Source organism: Antechinus flavipes, chromosome 2, assembly GCF_016432865.1.
Source record: "Antechinus flavipes isolate AdamAnt ecotype Samford, QLD, Australia chromosome 2, AdamAnt_v2, whole genome shotgun sequence".
NCBI classification, from domain to species: domain Eukaryota; kingdom Metazoa; phylum Chordata; class Mammalia; order Dasyuromorphia; family Dasyuridae; genus Antechinus; species Antechinus flavipes.
This window is the reverse complement of record NC_067399.1, coordinates 138,095,029-138,116,638: the sequence shown is the minus strand read 5'-3', so window position 1 is coordinate 138,116,638 and position 21,610 is coordinate 138,095,029. Positions and strand designations below refer to the sequence as shown.

Genomic DNA, 21,610 nt, shown 5'->3' with positions numbered 1-21,610 from the left:
TTGCTCCCAACTGCATAAGGACACAAGTCCAATTTACTATTCGTGAACCGAGTGGAATCCCAGTTTGCATCACGGCAGGCTAACCCCCTACTCAGGTTGGTTCCTTCCAGTCACAGTTGGCAGTGCCACTGGGTCATCAACAACCCAGACCAGGACCCTCCACATCCAGTCTGTTATTAAATTGCTAGATCTGCAGGACCAACGCTCTGGTCAACATCCAGGGCCCAGTCATCCCAACTCTTACTGCAGCAAATGAACAAGGCCACCGAGCCAAGGGAGAAACAAGAGACAGAAAATGCACCGGAAGAAGGGAGAGAAGGTGTTCATGGGGAAAGCAGCAGAAGGAAAGTCCTGGGTCTTAGGTGGTTTTATTTGTTTTGCAGAGGCAATTGGGGTTAAGTGACTTGCCCAGGGTCATACAGCCAGGACATGTTAAAGTGTCTGAGGTCACACTTGAACTCAGCTCCTCCTGACTTCAGGGCTGGTGCTCTGTCCACTGCGCCACCCAGCTGCCCCCTTAGGTGATCCTTCAAGGAAGATTTTCACACAGCTGTATGCAGGTACAGGTGGAACAGACGGCAGGGGTGCGGCAGCCAGGGTGTCAACTCTCCAGAGCCAACAGCTCAACTGCCACAGGGAGCATACACCTGGGAAATCCCCCAATGCTACACCTACCACCCCATCACTGCACAGGGATCAGCAAAGAGTTAACTGACTAGGACAATCTATAAGAATTATGAAATAGGAAGTCAGTGTTTATCCGGCAGTGGCCAGGGTACAACTGTAGGCAGAGAGTGGTACAGTGAGAAAAGCAACCGATAGGAGTGCTAACCTGACTTGTGTGGAGCAGCTAGGTGGACAGAATGCTAGACTTGGCAGTCAGAAAATATCACCATATTTTTTCAAATCCTGCTTCAGACACTTGAGCAAGCTGCCCTGAACCTCAGTTTCCCCATCTGTAAAGTGGACATAATAGGAGCACATACCTTGCAACAGTTATTGAAAGGATCAAATGAGACAATGTATGTAAAAAACTTTGCAAACCTTATTATTATGAGCAGTCATATACCTCTCTTTTCCTCGGTTTTCTCAACTGCAAAATGAAGATCTATGAAATTCCTACTTGTAATGGGCTGAGGCGCCTCAGCCCATTACACCTACTAATTTTAAATTCTGTGCCCTCAGAAGTGATCTGTACATAGCAAGCACTCAAGAAGTGCTTGAATTGAATTCTCATTAGCAATTATGAAAAATGCCAAAATGAATCCCCCTCGCACCTAAACAAGTGTCTGGTTATATGTGCTGAGCATAATGATCAAAGCAGGAGCGTTAGTTATTCATGCCCCATAGAGGGAAAATCAGGAAGCAAAAGAAGTTTACAATGAGATCCATGTGGACATTTGAAAGCATCTTAGCAGTAGGGAATGATGGATCTGTGCCAAAGCACCTGGATCCAAATCCCTGCCCAGTTACCTGCTAACTAGGTGATAATAGGCAGTTAACAACAGGTAAGTCACCTCTCTGGGCCTCAGTTCCTTCAAGTGTAAAATGAGTTGGCTCAACTGAATGATCTCCAAGCTTTCTTCCTGTTCTAACGTTCTGATCCTATTTCGGATTTAGATAAGGCCGTACACCTTTAGAAATCTCACTCACTAAGAAGCTAGGAAGCAAAGGAGACAGAACACTGAGCCCAAATCAGGGAAACCCGAGTTCAAATCTGACCCCGACACTTATTGGTTATGGGATGTCACTTAACCCTATTTGGCTCAGTTTCTTCAACAGCAGAACTGCAGGAGAAGGAAATGGCAAATCACTTCTGTATCTTTGCCAAGAAAATCCCAAATGGGATCGTGGAGAGTAGGGCACAACTCAATAATAAGAATAATAAAACATTTACCACCTCCAGAAAACTACTTCTGACACTCATGAATATAAAGTTTTCTCCTCCTGTTTCAAATGTGACCTCAGCTGACAGGAAAAGGCTTGGCTTCCTTAAAAACATATGTAAATATATAAACATGTAAACATTTTATTATTTCTAAGATAGACCTTCTGCACCTTAGAAAATAGTCTTCATAAATAGGTATGACTAAAACAAAAAACAACAATTTTTTTTTTTTTAATCATCTAACAGTCAGTTCCTCTGGTGAGGAATCCTTCTGAACTTGTCTAAGTTGGTCTTTGGTTAACAGTTACTGGCAGATATTCAACATATTTCCAAGCTTGGTTGGATCTGCAGGAGCTTATATGCTCCACTGATTTAAGATGAATCTTCAATCTTAAATCTTCCCAATAAAGGCTATCAGTGGTATCGTCTCCTCCTTCTCCTCAATGTAAGTGGGAAAATCAGCCACAATATATTTTTTAAAACTAAACTGATTGTCCAGCAACAGACTGCACATGAAACAAGCTTACCAATAAGTATCCTAGTGAGGTTCCCATAAGGGCAATCCTCTTAGGCCATTTTAAGACTCGACAAAAGAATCCCCAATTCACTGTTAATTGCACGCGGAGAGAAAGAGCAGCAATGTCCAAGATTCTTCAGCCACAAAACCCATACATCTTAAGAAACTTTTTAACCAGACAGAACCCTCTGCAAACACGGGATTAATTTCCCAAAACCACCATCCATTGTGGTTGGTAGCCATTGTTGGAAATAGTAGCCACTATTTCCCAGTAGCCCAGTACCAGCTACCAAGAGAAAGGAACAGTCAATGGTCTTGGAAATGGTCCCTGAAACAAAGTACAACTAGGGTTAAGCCAAGGGTAGAGTATCAGGCTGCAAAAAAAAAAAAAAAAAGCTCTGGCTAGAGGGCACGCTTTGTACAAAGGGGAATAATATCTTATTTTCCTAGTGCTTTGTAGTCTACAAAAGGCTTTTACCAAACAACTCTGAGCTGGGAACTACAAGTAATATTATCTCCATGTTTCAAAGGAGGATACTGAGGCTCAGGAAAATGAAAACACAGCTGGGGCCAATAACTGTCAATGCCATGATTTAAAGAACTCTATATCTTTTATGGGACATCATAAAATAAAATAAAAAGATACAATTAAGCTGCTTGCTATAGAGTGTAAATGATTTGTTTTAGGGTTGTAGTTTTTGGTTACTACTTCATACTCTCTTCCTTCAACTGCTTTCCAAGCTCTTATTTTCAAATCAACTTTAATATGCTGAATAACAAATATTCATCCTCAATTCTGACATCTTCATGGAATTCCAAGTCCACATTTCCACCAGCCACTGGGCACCTGAATGTCCTGCTGTCTGCACAAACTCAGCATGTGTCCAAATGAATTAAAAAGTAGTCTCTGCAAGACCAACTCCCATGGCAACATCCCTGCTTCTGAAATGATACATGCTCCCAGCGGATTCAAAAACATTCTTTTCTCTTTCCTCAATTATAGGCAATCAGCCTTAAAAACCCAGGCAATTCTTCCTTTTTTGTCTTCTCACAAATCTATTCTTTCCCTTTTTAATCTCACCATTTCTAAAACCTCAGAGCACTATTCCTAATCAGAGATAATGAATATTTCTATGTAAGAATGTCATGATGAAAGTTACATTTTTCAGAAGTCAGTCTTCCTTCTATTTAGATTTAATATGGTTCCAAGGTGACCTATCAATGGAACATAAGCTTTTAATTGAAATAGCTTTTAATAAATAGGAGTATTCATAGATTTATTTTATATATAATATACACACATATTTTGCTTAATTGTAGCCATCTCTGGGAGAAGGGACAGGGGACAGAAGAAAAACAAAGTGCCATGATCACTCTATTATCTAACTATATCAAGTTGTACATAATAGATTTGCAGTTTCATGTACAATCATTTTTTTCCTATTCTACTAAATTATGGACATACTTGTTTTATTTAATTCCGGATAAAATAAATAAAAACTTAAAAATGAAATAATTTCAAGAATAGGGCAGTATATACTTTCCAAATCTCAGTTTCTTCCTTTGTAAAATGGTAGCTTGGATTCGATAACATCCCTGCCAGTCTTCAATTTATGATCCTATGACATAAAGGAAGCATTTATTAAGTGTTTATTATTTGCAAAATAAGATATGCTAAGCGCTAGAGAAAAAGACAGTCCTGTTCAAGTAGTTTTCAGCATAATCAAGGAAACAATACAAAAAGGTTTCAGCAGCAAATCAGATGGAAAAGTGCCATGATCCATTGGAGATATATATTTAAATGTCTATACATATAGATATATTGTGTGCATATATACATACATATATGTATTGCACATATGCATACATGTGGCAAATATACATCTACATGTGCATGTGTGTACAAACACACACATTCAACACATATTCCTAGGTTAAGAACTCCTGGCTTAGAAAGACTATCAAAATAATATGTAGATATATTATATGCCTCCTGTTTTACATATGAATATATATATATACATATATACATATATATCACAAGACATGTGTCTAGAATATTAAACACACATCAATTTTTTTTTCCATCAATATAGACAACTATAGAGGGAAATCTAGACTCATTTAGAGACACCCTTTCTTCTCTCCTTTTTTTCCTTCTTTCCCTCATTCCTCCGTTCCTTCTTATCTCAATATTTTAGGAGTTCTTGGGCTAGATTTCTTTCTTAAGGACTCTCCCTTAAACTCAAGTCACTTTAGCTCTCCTTAACTGGCCAACAAAAAGTCTCAGCCCAAGTTTACTTGGCCTTTGTTCTCCCCGTTTAGCCCAGAATGCTGGTAAACAGCAATATTTCTGTTTTGGCCAGAAATTTTTAGGGTCTTTCCTTCCCAAATTGATTACCATTTTGTTTGTTTGTTTGTTTTTGATTAAGTTAAAAAAAAAAAAAAGTCATTCTGTGCTGCATTTCTTTTTTTTAACCACACCTTAATTACTGAATAGATCTAGTATCCGCCAAAATGGGACCTGCTGAAGACTAACTTAAAAAGGGCATGGTCCCCCATTTCCTCCAGAGCATTCTGATCTACATCTGGCCACTGGTCCCAGATGGTTCCGGAGCAGAAAGTGAGGCAGGTGACCTTGCCCAGCCCTTCCTTCTTCCTTCCCTCAAATCTAATTCACTTGTACATCATGGCATCACCTCCCTGATGTCATGATCATCTTTAAGAACAAAGGGCAAAGAAGAACATGACCAAGAGTAATGAAGAGAAAGCTGGTCTTGGGATCAGTATGACCTAACATACACATACACACCAGCTACTGACTATGGGCCAAGTCATACATACATATATTTACACACATATATGTACATATCAGCTATTGACCATGGACCAAGTCATATATATATCAGCTAGTGACTGTAGAAAAATTACAAAGTTTTGTCACTGATGGAACCACAGGTCCAAACAAGTAGGGAAGAACACTGAATTTGCAGTCACAGGCCCTGGTTTCAAACTCTGCCTCTGACTCCATCTTTATGACTTCACACAAGATGCCATTAATCATTGAAGTTCCCACTACAAACTGATCATCGGGAATACAAAGAAAAACTGAAAATACTCCTCTCTAGGATCCCTGGGCCTCAGGGTTGTCACATGGATGGCTTCTCAAATCCTTTAAGATTCTGGATCTATTACCATCTTAAATGATGAGACAGCAGAGAGATGTAAAGGAAAGAGGAAGAACAGAAATGAGGGGGAGAGCAGAGGGCAAGAGAGAGGAAGGCTTAAAGGAAAAAAAGAGGGAAAAGGAGAAAAGAATGGGGAAGAGAGGGAAAGACAGACAGAGACAGTGAACTAAGTCCTAAGAGCTCAAGCCAGAGAGATTCTCAGGGACCGTCTTCCAGGTTTGTGGCTGTATATACAGGTGAAGAGCTCATGGAAGAAGTCACTCATTAATCCCTGAGTACAGGCAGGTGGACTGAGTGAGAAAAGGCTTGAACTGGGAAGACCAGGATCAGACTCCAATGTAAAAATCGGAAGTGAGCAAAAAGCATCTGCCATGAGGAAAGTGAGGAAATTCTGAGAAATGTCCCCCGTGCCCACAGAAGGAAATTGTCCAGTGAAAATGTACCACAGAGCTTCTAGGAGAGAGTGACAACTATCAAATGTGAGGCATGGTACAAATATCCAGCAATAAATATGATTCCAACACTGGGCACAGAAACTACCCGGTCTACTTCCTAATTCCAAAGAAAATTTGAGGTCTGCATAGTCTAACAACACTTAACTGTATGGATTTGTACAATTTCATGGAAAGAAAATGAACTCATTTTTTAAAAACTATTCACGGTGAATGTGTTCAATACATAGCGTATCTGTTCAATTTTTATCACAATCTGGACCAATGAAACTTTTGACCACTTATTTTTTCAACTTGTCATTTATATAATTCCTATTAGAGACAAAGCCAGAAAAAGAACAGAACAGAGCCTGAGCCTGAGCCTGAGCCAGCGTCTAATGGGCAGAAAAAAAAGGCAGGGGCAAGGGGGGGTGGGGAAAGAAATATTCCAAGTTCCAGTATTCTATTTAGGAAAATTAAAAAAAAAAAAAAGACAAAAGGAAGAAAACCACAAATGATCAAATTCAGAGTAAACTAAGGATTTATATGTATCCAAATAAAACGTATATTTTTTCCAGACTCTCCATATCTTTATGCTGTCAGAAAAGAAAGCAGAAAGCTCAAAAATGCAGTAATCTACTAAGCTAAAAAGATACACAAATACACACACACACACACACACACACACACCACACAAAGTATCCTACTTTCCTTACAGAAAACCAAAATGCACAAAAGCTATTATTTCACTATATGCACAGCCCATCTTCCCCTAGCTTTTATAATCCACACCTTAAACCAATCACTAGCAATTTTGTCTGTAGTCGCAATGAAAAACATTCGTGCTCCTTGTGTCAAAACTTACTGAATAGAGTCACGGTCATCAGCTGATAGGTCGGCAGGAGGGAAGCAACCAGACAAAAAGGAACCCATGGGAATATAGAACACTGTAAGTCTCTAATTATCCTTTCCAATTTTGAGGCCATGTGACCGGCCTGGACATCGCACCACTGACCCCCTGTGAGCCAGAGTGCCTCGTGGCTGTACCACAACGGGAGATGTTCCCCTTCGGCTCATTCATTAAAATATTGTATTACATTATCACAGTGCATTACTTCCTGGCTGATCATCTGCTCTCTGGTCAACATTAACTCTTCCGATCAGTCAAAGCACCTGGGACAATTTAACCATTCATTTCCAGAATCAATTCGGGATTTTATAAGTTGTTTCCCCTGCTCCAGAAAATTTTTGATCCATATTTTCTCCTGTTAGTACTAAAGCCTTTTATTGGTATCTCACACTTAGGTGCCTTACTTTAAAAGCTGGTTTTGATCGCTTAGGACCTTGAAAATTTTAGATTTTTGTTTAGGAGGAAGAAAGGGGTGGAGGAGAGAAGGAATGCAGAAATATTCTCACTCAGGCAAGCACAGGTTAACTAAATTGCAGACTTAGCATATACTCCAAAAAACAAAACAAAAAAACAAAAAAACAGATTTTTCTGAAGATCTAGGACAAAACTATTACCTTTCCCAGTCCCTAAATTATACCTTGATTCCCAGAATCTTCTCTAGGTGGGAGAAATCTGACATCAACTTAGTAGCTGATGTGTGACTAGACCACAAGCCTTCTGGTTCACATACTTCACAGATGGAGGGCTGGAAGGGGCTCTTGGTAGAGTATCCATTCCATTATGCCAAACTGGTCCCTTTAAATCCAAGGGATTACTATCATATTTTGTCACTGAAATAACCAAAAACTACAAAAATAAAAAAAAATGATTATAAAAGGAAGGGGTATGATAAAGTCAAAAATGACTTTAAAATTACAGTTATCCCTTCCAATTTGTGATTTTCCCCATCATGACTTCAATATAACACAGCTCAACATAAGAAATTAAATGGGAAAAAAAGAAAAAAAATGAGACTTCTTTTCTGGTATCAAGAGAGGGCCAAAAAAATTTTAATATATTTTCCAGATCACTAGGGGATGTGGGAAGGGGCCTAACCTCTGTGATGTGGAAGGGATAGCTGTACTTTCCCTCGCCTTCTCAAGTTGAACTAACAAACAAAAAGTAAAGTGGAGTTGTTGGTAAATTAAAGTCATGCTGTCAGTCAACCAACACTTATTAAACGCCAGCTAATGCAAAGAAGGGCAAGAAAACAAATAGTACCTGATCTCAAAGCATTCACAGGCTTTCTAAATGAAAAACTAAATTCTCTCTATTCCAGAAGCCAGCTTGGTATAGTAGAAAAAAAACTCAGTCTTCGAATTTTTAGGACTTGAGTTTGCCATATGAGGACTTTGGGTTACCCTCAACCCATAGTTAGGCTATGGTTTCCTCACCTGTAAGGTGAAGAGGTTGGCCAGTCACCATTAGGTCATTTCTAGTTAGAGACTCTGTGATCCCATTAATCATAATAACCCCTGACACCTGTATAGAGCCCTTGGGACAGATGTGATGGACACCAAGTGATGGGAAGTGGTGGAGTATTACAATAGGTCTCCACGTTCCTGACCTGCTGGTGCTGTCTGTTGTTCAGGATCTTTTATCATTGGTCCCAGAAGAACTTTTCTGATTTCAAGAAGGAAACAATCCACAAGCTTCCTCTGATCACCACTCCACAACACCCAGAGGACTTGGCCTTCATGGGGCCAACAGCATGCGCTGAAGGAAACCAGGAAAAGGCACTCTTCTCCTCCTCTTTCCTCCCAGCACATTTTTTTCTTGCTTCCAGAAAGAAGCTGTCTGGAACACCTATCTGCTTTATCTTCTAATACTTCCCTACAAGTAGGATATGCTGCAGTCAAACTGGACCATTCATTTGTCAGTCTCTAATCTTCTGCCTTGCTGCTTCTGTACTTTTGTTCATACTTTTTCCTCCCCCTAGCATGCCCTCCCTTTTCATCTTTAACTATTAAAGATCCTTCAAACCTGATTCAAATGCTACTTCTAAAGAAGCTTCACCTCTAAAAATAATCTTGCCATTAGCTAAACTCACATAAAAGGCTATTTACCCTTATAATAATAACATACTTCCCAATATCATGGTGACTTGTGGTCAGGCCTTTTCTCACCTACTAAATTCTTGAGGGTGGCTTTAAGCTTTTTTATTCATCCTACTTGATCCCAAATATACCAGATTAGCAAATATGTCCTGAATTAATACTTAATTAATCTTAATAATGTTTGATAAAGCTCATTAAAGCACCCATTTAATATGTGAATGAATTATCAATCTGTGTCTTAATATAATTTACAAATTTTTTTTGTTCTCAAGAGCAGGTCACTTCTAAGATCACTGGATTATAGTTTCAGAGGTTGTAGGTATCTTGGAGATACTGGAGCTTGGAAAACTTAAGTGACTGGCCCTCAAATCACAGAGGTAGTGGCCACTTGAACCCAATACTCTTTCCACATTATCTAACTGCCTTCCCAATAAGAAAGGGCAGAGCTGCAAAGAGATGTTCTCTTTTATTTAATTTTTTTCAGTAAATAATAAATTTTTACTTTTGGCTAGAACTATGAATTTCCTTCCCACAAATCAATCTTTCTAGGACTGTTATTCCTTGTACCTCAATCCCCAAGAAATGTTTAAATTATTCTTCCATCATTTTTCAAGTACCTCTGATAAAACAGCTTCTCTAAGTTACATTTCTTTATTGCCTTGTGACAGGATACTTAGATCCGTGTTTCACTTTGGAAATTATCAGTTTTTAAGAAAGTAAAAGAAGAGAATTTAAGGTGAATATATAATTTTCCAACTTCATTTACACAGACCTCCCTTTATTTATAGCCTTCAAAAGTACATCAAATCACTTTGAGGGTCATAGATTGTGTCTTGAATATCTTGAGAGTCATAATAGAGTAGTAGATGAAAGTTGCTTTTAAAGTTAGGAAGAAATAGATTTAGGCCCTGTATTGGACACATGCACGCTGGGTGATCCTGGACAAATAACTTGATCACTCCATGCCCTGGCCAACTTTTGAAGTATGTAAGAGAAGGTGACATTCTATATTGGTAAAGGGAGGCTCCTATGATGAAATTTTAGGACCAGTCTCTACCTTTATCCTCATCTCTTTTTTTATTAAAGATTTTTTTAAATTTTCAAAATTGGAACAAAAAATGTTCCAATTTTCCCCTCATTTCCCTCATCCCCTGCCCTAGATAGCATGTAATCCAATATATGTTAAACATTTTAGTCTCCTATCTCACAAAGCCCACCACACTTGACTTTCATGATCTCCTCCATCAACCTAACAAACTACTACCTAAAAAAGCAAAATTGCCTGGAGCAGGGAGCCACGAGAAAGAGGAAGTGTTCTCTTCCAGGATTTGCCACAGAATTATCATGGTATTTGTTTATTCACTCAACCCGTGCCTCAGTAAGATGCCTATAAAATGCCTATTTTTACAAAGCAAGGCGATGAAGCCTCCAGAGCATTAATAGGAAGGAGCCGTGTCACTATCTGTAACTACAAAAGCTTCCCTAGTACACAATGGGGGAAGTTTGACAAGACAGCAATTCATCTGAAAATGCGATGGGAATTCTAATGCATGGCGAAAGCCCAATGCAAGTGTAATATTGCAGTTTAAAAAAAAAGCTGCATTAGGGAGGAGCAGCACCCAGAGCTCCGGGCCTGCTGACCCCTGCCCCAGCCACATTCTATCTGGATTATTCTGCGCGGTTCTGGGGACCCCATCTTAGAAAGGAAGCTGAGGAGGGGAGAGTGGCCAGGATGTGATCAACATAAAGGAACAGAGGGACAGGCTGGAGGGGTTGGGATCTCTTCCTTGTAGAAGAAATGACTTGGGGAAAGGAGGGTCCTTCCAACGCCATTTACCCGAGCATTGGGGCTTCTGATGCCCGGATGGGAAAAGGAGAAGCAGTCAGGGGAAGCCGTCCAAGCTCAGTGCCAGGATTCTCCTTGCTAACTGCCCAAAAGGAGGCCCTGGCCCCCGGAAGGTGGCGGGTTCCCCCCTTCCTGGCGTCCCCAGGGAAAAGAAGAACGTTACTTGTCGGGCCCGTTGGGGGGGCGGGGGCAGAGTCTCCTTCCGGACCACAGGTTAGGCCAGAGAAGAGGCGGCAAACGCGCGTGCGGCCCCCAGCACTCTCGAGGGCCGCCTAGGCTGGAGTAAAATGCACCTGGGAGATCTTTAACAGAAGAACGATGGGCAACCAGGAACAACGCTGCGTTTTAAAACTCAGTCCGTGCAGGTGGCGGCGGTTCTTTTTTTTTTTTTTAATTTGGTCGCAATTTTTATGAACGGATGTGTCCCGTTTCTATTGGAGTTTGCCCCCTGGCGGTGGGGGTGACCTCGGGGCTGCTCCGGTCCGGAGATCCCGCAACAAGGCAGCGGGAAGGTACCCCTTACCCAGCGCCCCCTCCTCGGTCTCTCTCCTCCGGGAACCGGCCCTCTGCCGTCCCCCCTGCCCGCCTCCCAGAGGCAAGGAGGCTCGGCCTCCCAGGGTACCGAGCGCTGGCCTCCCGGCATCGGGCCCAGGGAGAGCCTGCGAGGATCTTCCTCCGCTTTTACAGAGGAGGAAGCTGAAAGCCCGAACAGTGAGAGGGACTGGCCCTAGGGCACAGCGGGAGGGCAGGGGCCTTACGTCACCTTGCTTTCCCCCTCCCCCATCCCCCACCTCCAGCACTCACACAGTGTCTGGTAACTAGGGAGGGGCTGGGTGGTGCCGTGGATAGAGCCAGATCCAGAGTCAGGTGCCCCACCCCCACCCCCGCGAGTCACCGAACCCTGCTTGCCTCAGTTTCCTCATCTGTAAAATGGGCTGCAGACACAAATGACCAACACACTGCAGTGTCTCTGCCAAGAAAGCCCCAAATGGGGTCACGAGAGTCAGACGCGATTCAAACAACTGAACAACAACCCGCTGGTGAACCGCGGGCGCTTAAATAAACGCACCCAAGTCCTCTGCGTCCCCAACTACGGCTTCCACTACGGGTTTCCTTCTGCATCCCAGCTTTCCCCCTCGAGGTTTTGCTACATCTCAGTTTCCTCATCTGTAAAGTGGGAATTTGGGGGGAGTTTTGCAGAAGCTACATGAGCCTATGACCAAATACTTAATCCAAAACGGACAATATTATAAACACTCCATAAAAGAAAAAAAGTCAGACTTCTTCTCTAGGACGAAGGGAGGGACAGAAATTTTATGCGGATTTCCCAGATGGCAGGGTGACACTCCTAGAGATATATAGAAGGGATAATTGTAGAATGCACTGCCCTCTCCAACACAAAGGCCCTATTCTGCCTCTCCTTCTGACCCTCCTTAAAATCCTCTGAGCTCAACACCCGAGACAACAAATGGGAAAGACAGGTGCACGGGGGACGGGGAAGATGGGCGGCCTAATTTTCAGAGTTCTCATTTTGTTTCATGCAGTCTCAGTATCCCAAAGTTTGTTAAAGATGCTAACTGTGGGCATGTTTGTTCTGATCTGTAATGCCAGGGTCCTGAGCATCCTGGCCTGGGGAGGGGGCCCTCATTCCCCTTTCCTGGCTCCATATGTCTACTTCCTAAACCCTGTAGAGGAATGCTTTAATGCAGACAAAATCAAAGGCCTGCTCATTGATTTCTTTAAAAATTCATGGAAACATCTATATTAATGATTTGGTAAACTTTTTTTAAATATACATGTCATCTCTGAATTTAAGGTACTTAAAAGCTAGATTTTTTTAAAACTGGACAGCTCCACAGACCCAAAACCTGAGAAAATACCAGGTAAAAGGTAAAAAAAAAAAATGAAAACAAATATATTAAAAGATAATATATATTTTTTAAAGCATTAGGCTGAAAGTCAAGAGTTTAGGGAGGTCTTTGAATGGGTTTTCCCTTTTTGGCTGCATTAACAGTCTAATTGATCAGGGAAATGCTGCAGACAAAAAGGATTTCAACAAGACATTTGACAAAGTCTCTGGGAATATGCTTGTGAATAAGACGAAGAGATGTAAGCTAGACGATAGTAAACTTTGGTGGGTTAGAATAATAAGACTCATAAGACTTTTGGTTAATGGATCAATGCCAACTTGAATGGAGACTCAAGTGGAACATCAAACAGTCATGCTCATGACCCTATTCTGTTATAGCAGAACAGGTAAGGATGAAAATATAGGTGACACATTATCAAATGGGGAGGGCAGGGAGGAGTTATACAGAATATGATGGACCAGGTCTAATAAAATAAAATTTAATAAAATACAAACTCCTACCCTTAGTTTAAAAAATTAATTATACAAATACAAGATAATAATACATGGAAGACCATATAATAAAGATCTAGTAATTGATGTGGCAAACAGAAAAGCTAATTTAATCTAAGATTGTACCTAATAACACGGTTTTAATAATATATTAATAGAGAAGCATAACATCAGAATGAGAAAGACATATACTCTGTCCTAATCAGACTATAACTAGACTACCATGATCAGTTCTTGGGTACCATATTTTGGGGAGGACCCTGACAAGCCAGATCATACCAAAGAATCACAATAAATATATTTAAATCTCTAAAAGGCTGTCATATTGAAATCAAATTAATCTTGTTTATTCATCCACAAAGGAAAGGCTTAGGACAAATCAATAGAAGTCATAAAGAGATAAAAGGAAATCTTCCTGTCCCCAAAGAGGGACAGGAGATGCTATGTATGTTTCTTGAAACTGAAATGCAGAATAATCACTTGTTAGGAACAGAGTAAGGGGAATTCATGTTTCAGGTAAAGGGCTGAATTAGGTGATGCTGGAGTTCACAACTGAAATTCTGCTTTCTGTAACTTGGGTCCAGCCCTGGCTCTCCTAAGTAGCCATCCAGCAGTGAGCATGGTACATCTCCTAATATAAGTCTTAGCTTCCTTATGTGTAAAATTCACAAGGCAGCTCACCATTCCAGGGCTCAGGGCCCTAATCTATGAAATGAGGGGGTTGGAATTAGCTTCTAAAATATCTTCCAGCTTTAGGTCTCTAATTCTTTTACTAGCACTTATATCACTAGCACCATATGTGTGCGTGTTTGTGTGTATGTATTTAGTATGTGCATATGTATACACAGAGAAAAATACACATATGTATTTATCAGTGACATTAGGAAAAACTGATTAAGAGATGTATGTGTATGAGAGGAGGGGGGGAAAGGAAGAGAGAAAAGAGAGACAGACAGAGACAGAGAGACAAAAAGAGAGATTAATTCCAGTTTTAAAATGTTTTGATAGCTTTAAACCGTACTTTAGTTTCAATTTTCATGTCCTGCTTGCAGGACTTTATATACTCTGGGAAATTATTTATCAAATCTTTTAAAAAGAAAAATTGCCAACACTTCCAAAAGACCAAAAAAAAAAACAAACAAACAAACAAAAAAAAAAAAAACCCAAGAACAAAAAAACCAAACTACTAACCCTTAGACTGCTTCTATAAGTAGTTTAGCTACATACTGCTAAAAGAATTCACTGAGAGACTGAGTGACCACCTGTCAGGGGTGTTGTTGAAAGGAACCCTATATTGGGTGAACAGTTGCACTACATGACCTTGAAGGTCCCTTTCAAGTCTGAGATTCAATGGAACATTCTTAAATGGATTGACAGAAGCATGTGTAGGCAAGTATCACTGCTCCTGCTTTTCTGACCTAACTAGGAGACTGTTTTACCTCCCAACATTCTACTGCTGACAATTTTTTTCCCTTTTTGTTATGGTTTTATAGCCATAAATTTTATATATACCACTCAGTGCTAGAGTACTTTGCTTAAATTATTCTTTACTCTTTAATTAAACAGAACCCTATTCATCCCAGAAAATCAGGTTATCCCACACACTAGATATTCCAAGTTAAAAACCCTCCTTATAAACATCTATCAAATATTCAAAAGCTGACCAACAAGAAGATGCACTACAACAGAGGGATCAAACATGTGGCCCATGCACCACATTTGGCCCACAACACTCCCAAGTGTGGCCCAAGTCAGATTAAAATGTAATTTGGAAATATTTAACAAAATAAAAATATAAGAAAACTTCACATTTTAAAACTAAGTCAGTATATGGCCCACAGGGATTCTTATGGATAATTTAGTAGCTCCCATTTCTACTTAAGTTTGACAACACTGCACAAAAAGAATGTTAGGGAAGGAAAGAAAATGAGCCTTTGTTAAGTGTTTACTGGGTGCCAGACACAGTGTTAAATGCTTAAAAATATTTCATTTGATATTCACAACAATGCTGCAAGGTACAGTTGAGAAAACTGAGGCAGGAATTAAAATAGGGGAAACCAAATTATCACTCTTTGCAGATGATATGATGGTATACTTAGAGAACCTCAGAGAATCAACTAAAAAAATTATTAGAAATAATTCACAACTTCAGCAAAGTTGCAGGATACAAAATAAATCCACATAAATTATCAGCATTTTTATATGTCACTAACAAAATCCAATAGCAAGAGATACAAAGAGAAATTCCATTTAAAATAACTGTCGATAGGATAAAATATTTGGGAGTCTATCTACTAAAGGGAAAGTCAGGAACTATATGAGCAAAACTACAAAACACTTTCCACACAAATAAAGTCAGATCTAACCAAATGGAAAAATATCAAGAGCTCCTGGATAGATCAAGCAAATATAATAAAGATGGCAATACTACCTAAACTAATCTATCTATTTAGTGCTATACCAATCAAACTCCCAAGAAACTATTTTACTGACCTAGAAAAAATAACAACAAAATTCATCTGGAAGAACAAAAGGTCAAGAATCTCAAGGGAATTAATGAAAAAATAAAAAAATAAAAATCAAATGAAGGTGACCTAGCTGTACCAGATCTAAAATTATATTACAAAGCAGTGGTCACCAAAACCATTTGGTGTTGGCTAAGAAATAGACTAGTTGATCAGTGAATCAGTGAATAGGTGAGGTTCACAGAACAAAATAGCCAATGACTATAGCAATCTAGTGTTTAACAAACCCAAAGTCTCCCCTTTTGGGATAAGAATTCACTATTTGACAAAAATTGCTAGGAAAATTGGAAACTAGTATGGCAGAAAGTAGGCACTGACCCATACTTAAAACCATACACCAACATAAGGTCAAAATGGTTTCATGATCTAGATATAAAGAACTATATTATAAAAAAATTAGAAGGATAGTTTACCTCTCAGACTCATGGAGGAGGAAGGAATTTGTAACCAAAGATGAACTAGAGATCATTATTAATCACAAAATAGATAATTTTGATTATATCAAGTTAAAAAGTTTTTGTACAAACAAAACTAATGCAAACAAGATTAGAAGGGAAGCAATAAATTGGGAAAACATTTTTACATTTATAGGTTCTGATAAAGACCTCATTTCTAAAATATATAGAGAATTGATTCTAATTTATAACAGTTCAAGCCATTCTTCAATTGATAAATGGTTAAAGGAAAAGAACAGACAATTTTTAGATGAAGAAATTGAAACTATTTGTAACAACATGAAAAGGTGCTCCAAATCACTATTGATCGAGAAATGCAAATTAAGACAACTCTGAGATACCCCTACACACCTGTGAGATTGGCTGACCTAGATTACAGGAAAAGATAATGCTGAATGTTGAAGGGAATGTGGGAAAACTGGGACACTGATGCATTGTTGGTGGAATTGTGAATACATCCAACCATTCTGGAGAGCAATTTGGAACTATGCTCAAAAACTTGTCAAACTGTGCATACTCTTTGATCCAGCAGTGTTACTACTGGGCTTATATCCCAAAGAGATCTTAAAGGAGGAAAAGGGACCTGTATGTGCCAAAATGTTTGTGGCAGCCCTGTTTATAGTGGCAAGAAACTGGAAATTGAGTGGATGCCCATTAACTGGAGAATGGCTGAATAAATTATGGTATATGAATATTATGGAATATTACTGTTCTGTCAGAAACAATCAGCAGGATGATTTCAAAGAGGCTTGGAGAGACTCACATGAACTGATACTAAGTGAAATGAGTAGAACCAGGAGATCATCGTACACAACAACAACGAGACTATACAATGATCAATTCTGATGGACGTGGCTCTCTTCAACATTGAGATGATTCAAAACAGTTCCAATTGTTCAGTAATAAGAGAGCCATCTATACCCAGAGAGAGAACTAGGAATTGAGTGTGGAACACAACATAGCATTCGCACTTTCTCTGTTGTTATTTGGTTGCATTTTGTTTTCTTTCTCAGTTTTTCTTTTTCTTCCTTCTTGATCTCATTTTTCTTGTGCAGCAAGATAACTGTATAAATATGTATAATATATTGGATTTAACATGTATTTCAACATATTTAACATATTTTGAACTACCTGCCAGCTAGGGGAGGGTGGGGGAAAGGAGAGGAAAATTTGGAACAAAAGGTTTTGCAAGGGTCAATGTTGGAAAAATTATCCATACATATGCTTTGTAAATAAAAAGCTTTAATAAAGAGAGAGAGAGACAGACAGAGAGACAGAGGGAGGGAGAGAGGGAGAAGGAAAGAAAGAGTGAGGAGAGAGAGATATAAAGTGAGAGGGAAGGAAAGAGAGATCTGAACTTGTGAATTCACTGGATTAGGGAAATCCTGGAGGTGTTTCTATGGAGGCAAAAATCCTCCCCAAGACTGACTACAATCTTCCAAAACTTACAGCCTTAACACATGGCCCATGGTCAGAAGATGGTTATTTTAGGTCAAATCAACAAGCATTTACTACGAGCCATGCACTGTGCCAAATCCTAGGGATACAAAGAAAGGTAAAAACAATTCTTCCCTCAAGTAGCTCACATTTCACTGTCAAGATTCAGATCTTGAACGCGGGTCTTCCAGACGATATGAGTAACCTTCAACTGCTTTTTTTTTTTTTTTTAACTAGCTAAAAGAGGCCATTCTTTGCCTCATTTCTTACCTAGCCTTAATTATTGATTAGGTCTTGCTTCATGTTGAAGGCCTTAGCTTTACAAGCCCAAGGTTCCCTCTTGCATCCCAGACCATCTCCAGCCCTCCTGCTCTATGTCTGGCCATTGGGCCCAGATGGCTCTGGAGGGGAAATGAAGCAGGTGAGCTTGCCCAGCCCTCCCTCCCTTAGATCCAGTTTACTTGTATATCACGGCGTCACCTGCCTGATGTCATGGTCCTCTTCCAGAATGAAGGACAAACAACTTTCTGCGAGTAGAAGCTGCTCCTTCAGGGACCCAGATGAGACTGGCTAGTTGGGCAACCCAGCCAGCTTCCTTCCTCCCTCCCTCCCTTCTTTCCTTCCTTGCCTCTTTTTTCCTTGATATTTTCAGAATACAGATCCCAGAGCAATATAGCTAGGTCAAAGAATGCATCACAACATCTTTCACACATCATTTATGACCCTACAGTTAATAGGATCATGTAAGGTTGTCTCTATGGTATGAGACTGATTAAGAAAGCCATGATGAAAGTCTTATGATGTAGAGCTGATCTATAGAAAATCTTGGGTTTTTTTTCAAGACATCTTAAATCGTTTCTCTCCCTATTCACTTTCTTAGTTCAAAGCCTACAATTTAAGAACTTCAAATCAATTTTTTTAAATTGATGAGCATTCTTGTCACCCCCTCTGCCTCTTCTGGTAAAAATGATAAAGAAAATCTGGAGCATATAGAAACAAATCTCAGAAGAAGACAGAAGATTGGCCTTTGCAAGAGAGGGCATTTATTCCTAAATAATTGATGGTTGGCCATGAAGTCCTCCTGCAATTTGGCAGGGATTGTGAACTATTTTCCTTGACTTCAGACTTCCTCCAATGCCTCATCATACAGAAATGGGTTCTCAAAGACCATGCCAAGGGCACTCAAGACCTGGCAGGCCTTATCATGCTGAAAAGTCTTCCAGTACTGCCCAGGAACAGATTCTATTTCTGTTTCTGTCTTCCAAGAACCATACTAGCCAAGGGCTCACCCCAGAGGCTTGGCCACCAGGAACCCTTTTTTGTTTTTTCCTGAAATCTACACTGGTGAACCCATACAGATAAAATCACAGGCCTTCTAAAGTGTGAACATTAAAAAGAATCCTGAATTTAGTATCTGGCAGACCTCAGTTCAAATCATAAGTAATACTGTGAGAAATTAAGCAGCTGGCCATTGGCCACATACCTAGTATCAGAGGCAAGATCATAGCTTTAGAGCTAGACAGAATCTTGCAAGTTTTGAATTACAGAAGTTAAGAGACTTAGCTGTTATCTAATCCAGCCCCTGACACCATTTTAGGGATAAAGAAACAGAAATGCATAGAACAATGATTTTCCAAGTTCCTTACCTAGAATTTGCACACAAAGCCCTTTGATTCCAAATTGAGCATCCTCTCCAATTTAACATGGGGTCTCTATTGTATAACTTGCAATTTATCTCCTAGACAGACCCTAAAGTTTTTCCTCAACTTATCTGACATTCTGAACATTTGTTGTTATTGCTGTTCAGTTGCTTCAATCATGTCTGACCTCTTGGGATTTTTTGGACAAGTATACAGGAATGGCTTGCCATTTCCTTCTCCAGTTCATTTTACACATGAGAAAACGGGGAAAACAGGATTAAGTGACTTGCCCAGGGTCACACAGTTAGTAAGTATCTGAGACCAAATAGGGATAACTTAAAAAGGCATCGTTTAACATTTTGTCTGGCCTAGAACTATGCCCCTTGCCTCTTGGCCATCCTTCTTCACCCTTCCTCCCACCGGAACTCTGAGTATGCCCCTAGAAACCTGAACATTGACAGGTAAGCTCTCGCCCACCTTCCCCAGAACCAGCAAACTGTGTCACCTTTCAGGATCGCCAAACAACACCCACATGTGCATCCCACAACTTTCCAGTTCCATTCTTCTCTCATTAGAATGTAAGCTCCTTGAGGGTAGGAACTGCCTTGCTTGTGTGCATGAACTCCAGTGCTGAACAACAGCGCCCAATATATAGTAATCACCTAATAAATGTATTTTAATTCATTCAAGGGGCAGAACCCCAGGCCTGGAAACAGAGAGATTTTTCTTCCCGAGTTCAAATCCAGCCACACACACTTATTTGAGTGACCCTAGCAAATCACTTAATCCCATTTGCTGGAGTTTCCTCCTTCACAGTAAAAATGGCTGCCAAGAAAACCTCAGAAAGAGTAAATAACAAACAATAACAATACATCCAAAGTCTCACATCTACAATATCTATCCTATTACATAATCATAATAAACAAATATTTGTGGTGTGCCCACCTACCACCCCTGCAAAGTTGCCAATGCTCCCTAAATACGTATTCTATCCATACCCATTCCTGACAAGAGCTTCTCAACGTGCCCTTTTCCTGACCAAAAAACACAGATTATCCTTTCCTCATTTATAGCATCAGAAAATGGCAAAGTATACTTTGACTTCTCACTTCCCGAATTCCCAGTGAGAAAATGATAGAGACAAAACACTGTAATATATGAGACAGAGAGAAAAGTGTTACCTTCCCCAGAAGGGCTTCTGCAGGGCCCCCTTTGTGTAGCTGGGGTCTTCAGCCCTGCTGGTCCCGTTGGCGATCTCTCCAGGGTAGCCCATCATTATCCCGCCATCGGCAGAGATGCTGAGGATATCCTGCTGCGGCCCTGACGTCCGCTCCAAGAACTGACTGCCTTCTTTGATGCGCTGTTGGATCATGGGCGTGAGAGGCATTTCGAAGCTAAAATAGCTATCGGGCTCTGAATATAAAGTCTCCAGCGACTCTGCGCTGTAGTACAAAGAGGTGTTATCCAGAATGGTTTCAAATTGGGAGCTATACACATCCGTGGAATCCTCTGTATACCCAGGTCCCAGAACATCGTCGTCTTCTCTTGTTGATTCCTCTTGATCAATGATCCTAGAGAGAAGGAAATAAGAGTCAACATTTTCAATAATCCATCTAAAAAGAAAATAAAGTATGACCTACTCAGTGCACCAAAGTATCAATGAAAACAATCTGGAAAAAATATCAGATAGGGCAGCGAAGCAGCACATGTGATAGAGTTCTCGTCATGGAGTCAGGAGGACCTGAATGCAAATCCAGGCTCAAACACTTGACATTTAACTAGCCATGTGGCCCTGGATCTCAATTACCTCACCAAAAATAATAACAATAATAAATAATAATAATAGTAGATGAAATTCCTAAACATGTTTATCTGAGGAAGGAAATATAATAAAATACTTTTAAAATAAGACCAGGAGGGAGTAAGAGGAAAATGAACCAAGGAGCTTATATCTCTGTGTTGGAATTCAGCAATGATATTGTGCAAATTATTCAAGCAGCCATCAATTCATATGCAGGGCAGCCAGAGGTTAAAAAAGCTAATAGTATGGTCAAGTCCTTCCTCATTCAGCAAATGGAATGTGTTTTTAATGTCAAGAAGTCCAGATTTAGGGAACCAAAGTTACAAGTAACTTGTAAAAGTAACTTTTTTACTTTTTAAAATTTATATTACTTTTTTATAATAAATTTTTGTTTTTCAAAATGCACACATCCTTCCAGGATAGTCCATTATTACCCTACCATGGGCAGAGACACTGAGGACATCTTGCTGAACTCCTGAAGTCCTCTCTAAGAACTGACTGTCTTCTTAAATGT

The 21,610-nt window shown here is 39.9% G+C and overlaps 1 protein-coding gene across 4 annotated transcripts in view; it reads right to left on the bottom strand.

Moving 5' to 3' along the window:
- The window catches only part of PSD3 (pleckstrin and Sec7 domain containing 3), a 435,130-nt gene that overhangs the window by 345,900 nt on the left and 67,620 nt on the right, over positions 1-21,610 (bottom strand). For all 4 annotated transcript variants that reach the window (XM_051975648.1, XM_051975650.1, XM_051975649.1 and 1 more), the window contains exon 4: positions 20,477-20,866. In XM_051975648.1, coding sequence (XP_051831608.1) covers positions 20,477-20,866 — 390 coding nt within the window. The remainder of the gene's footprint in view (positions 1-20,476; positions 20,867-21,610) is intronic.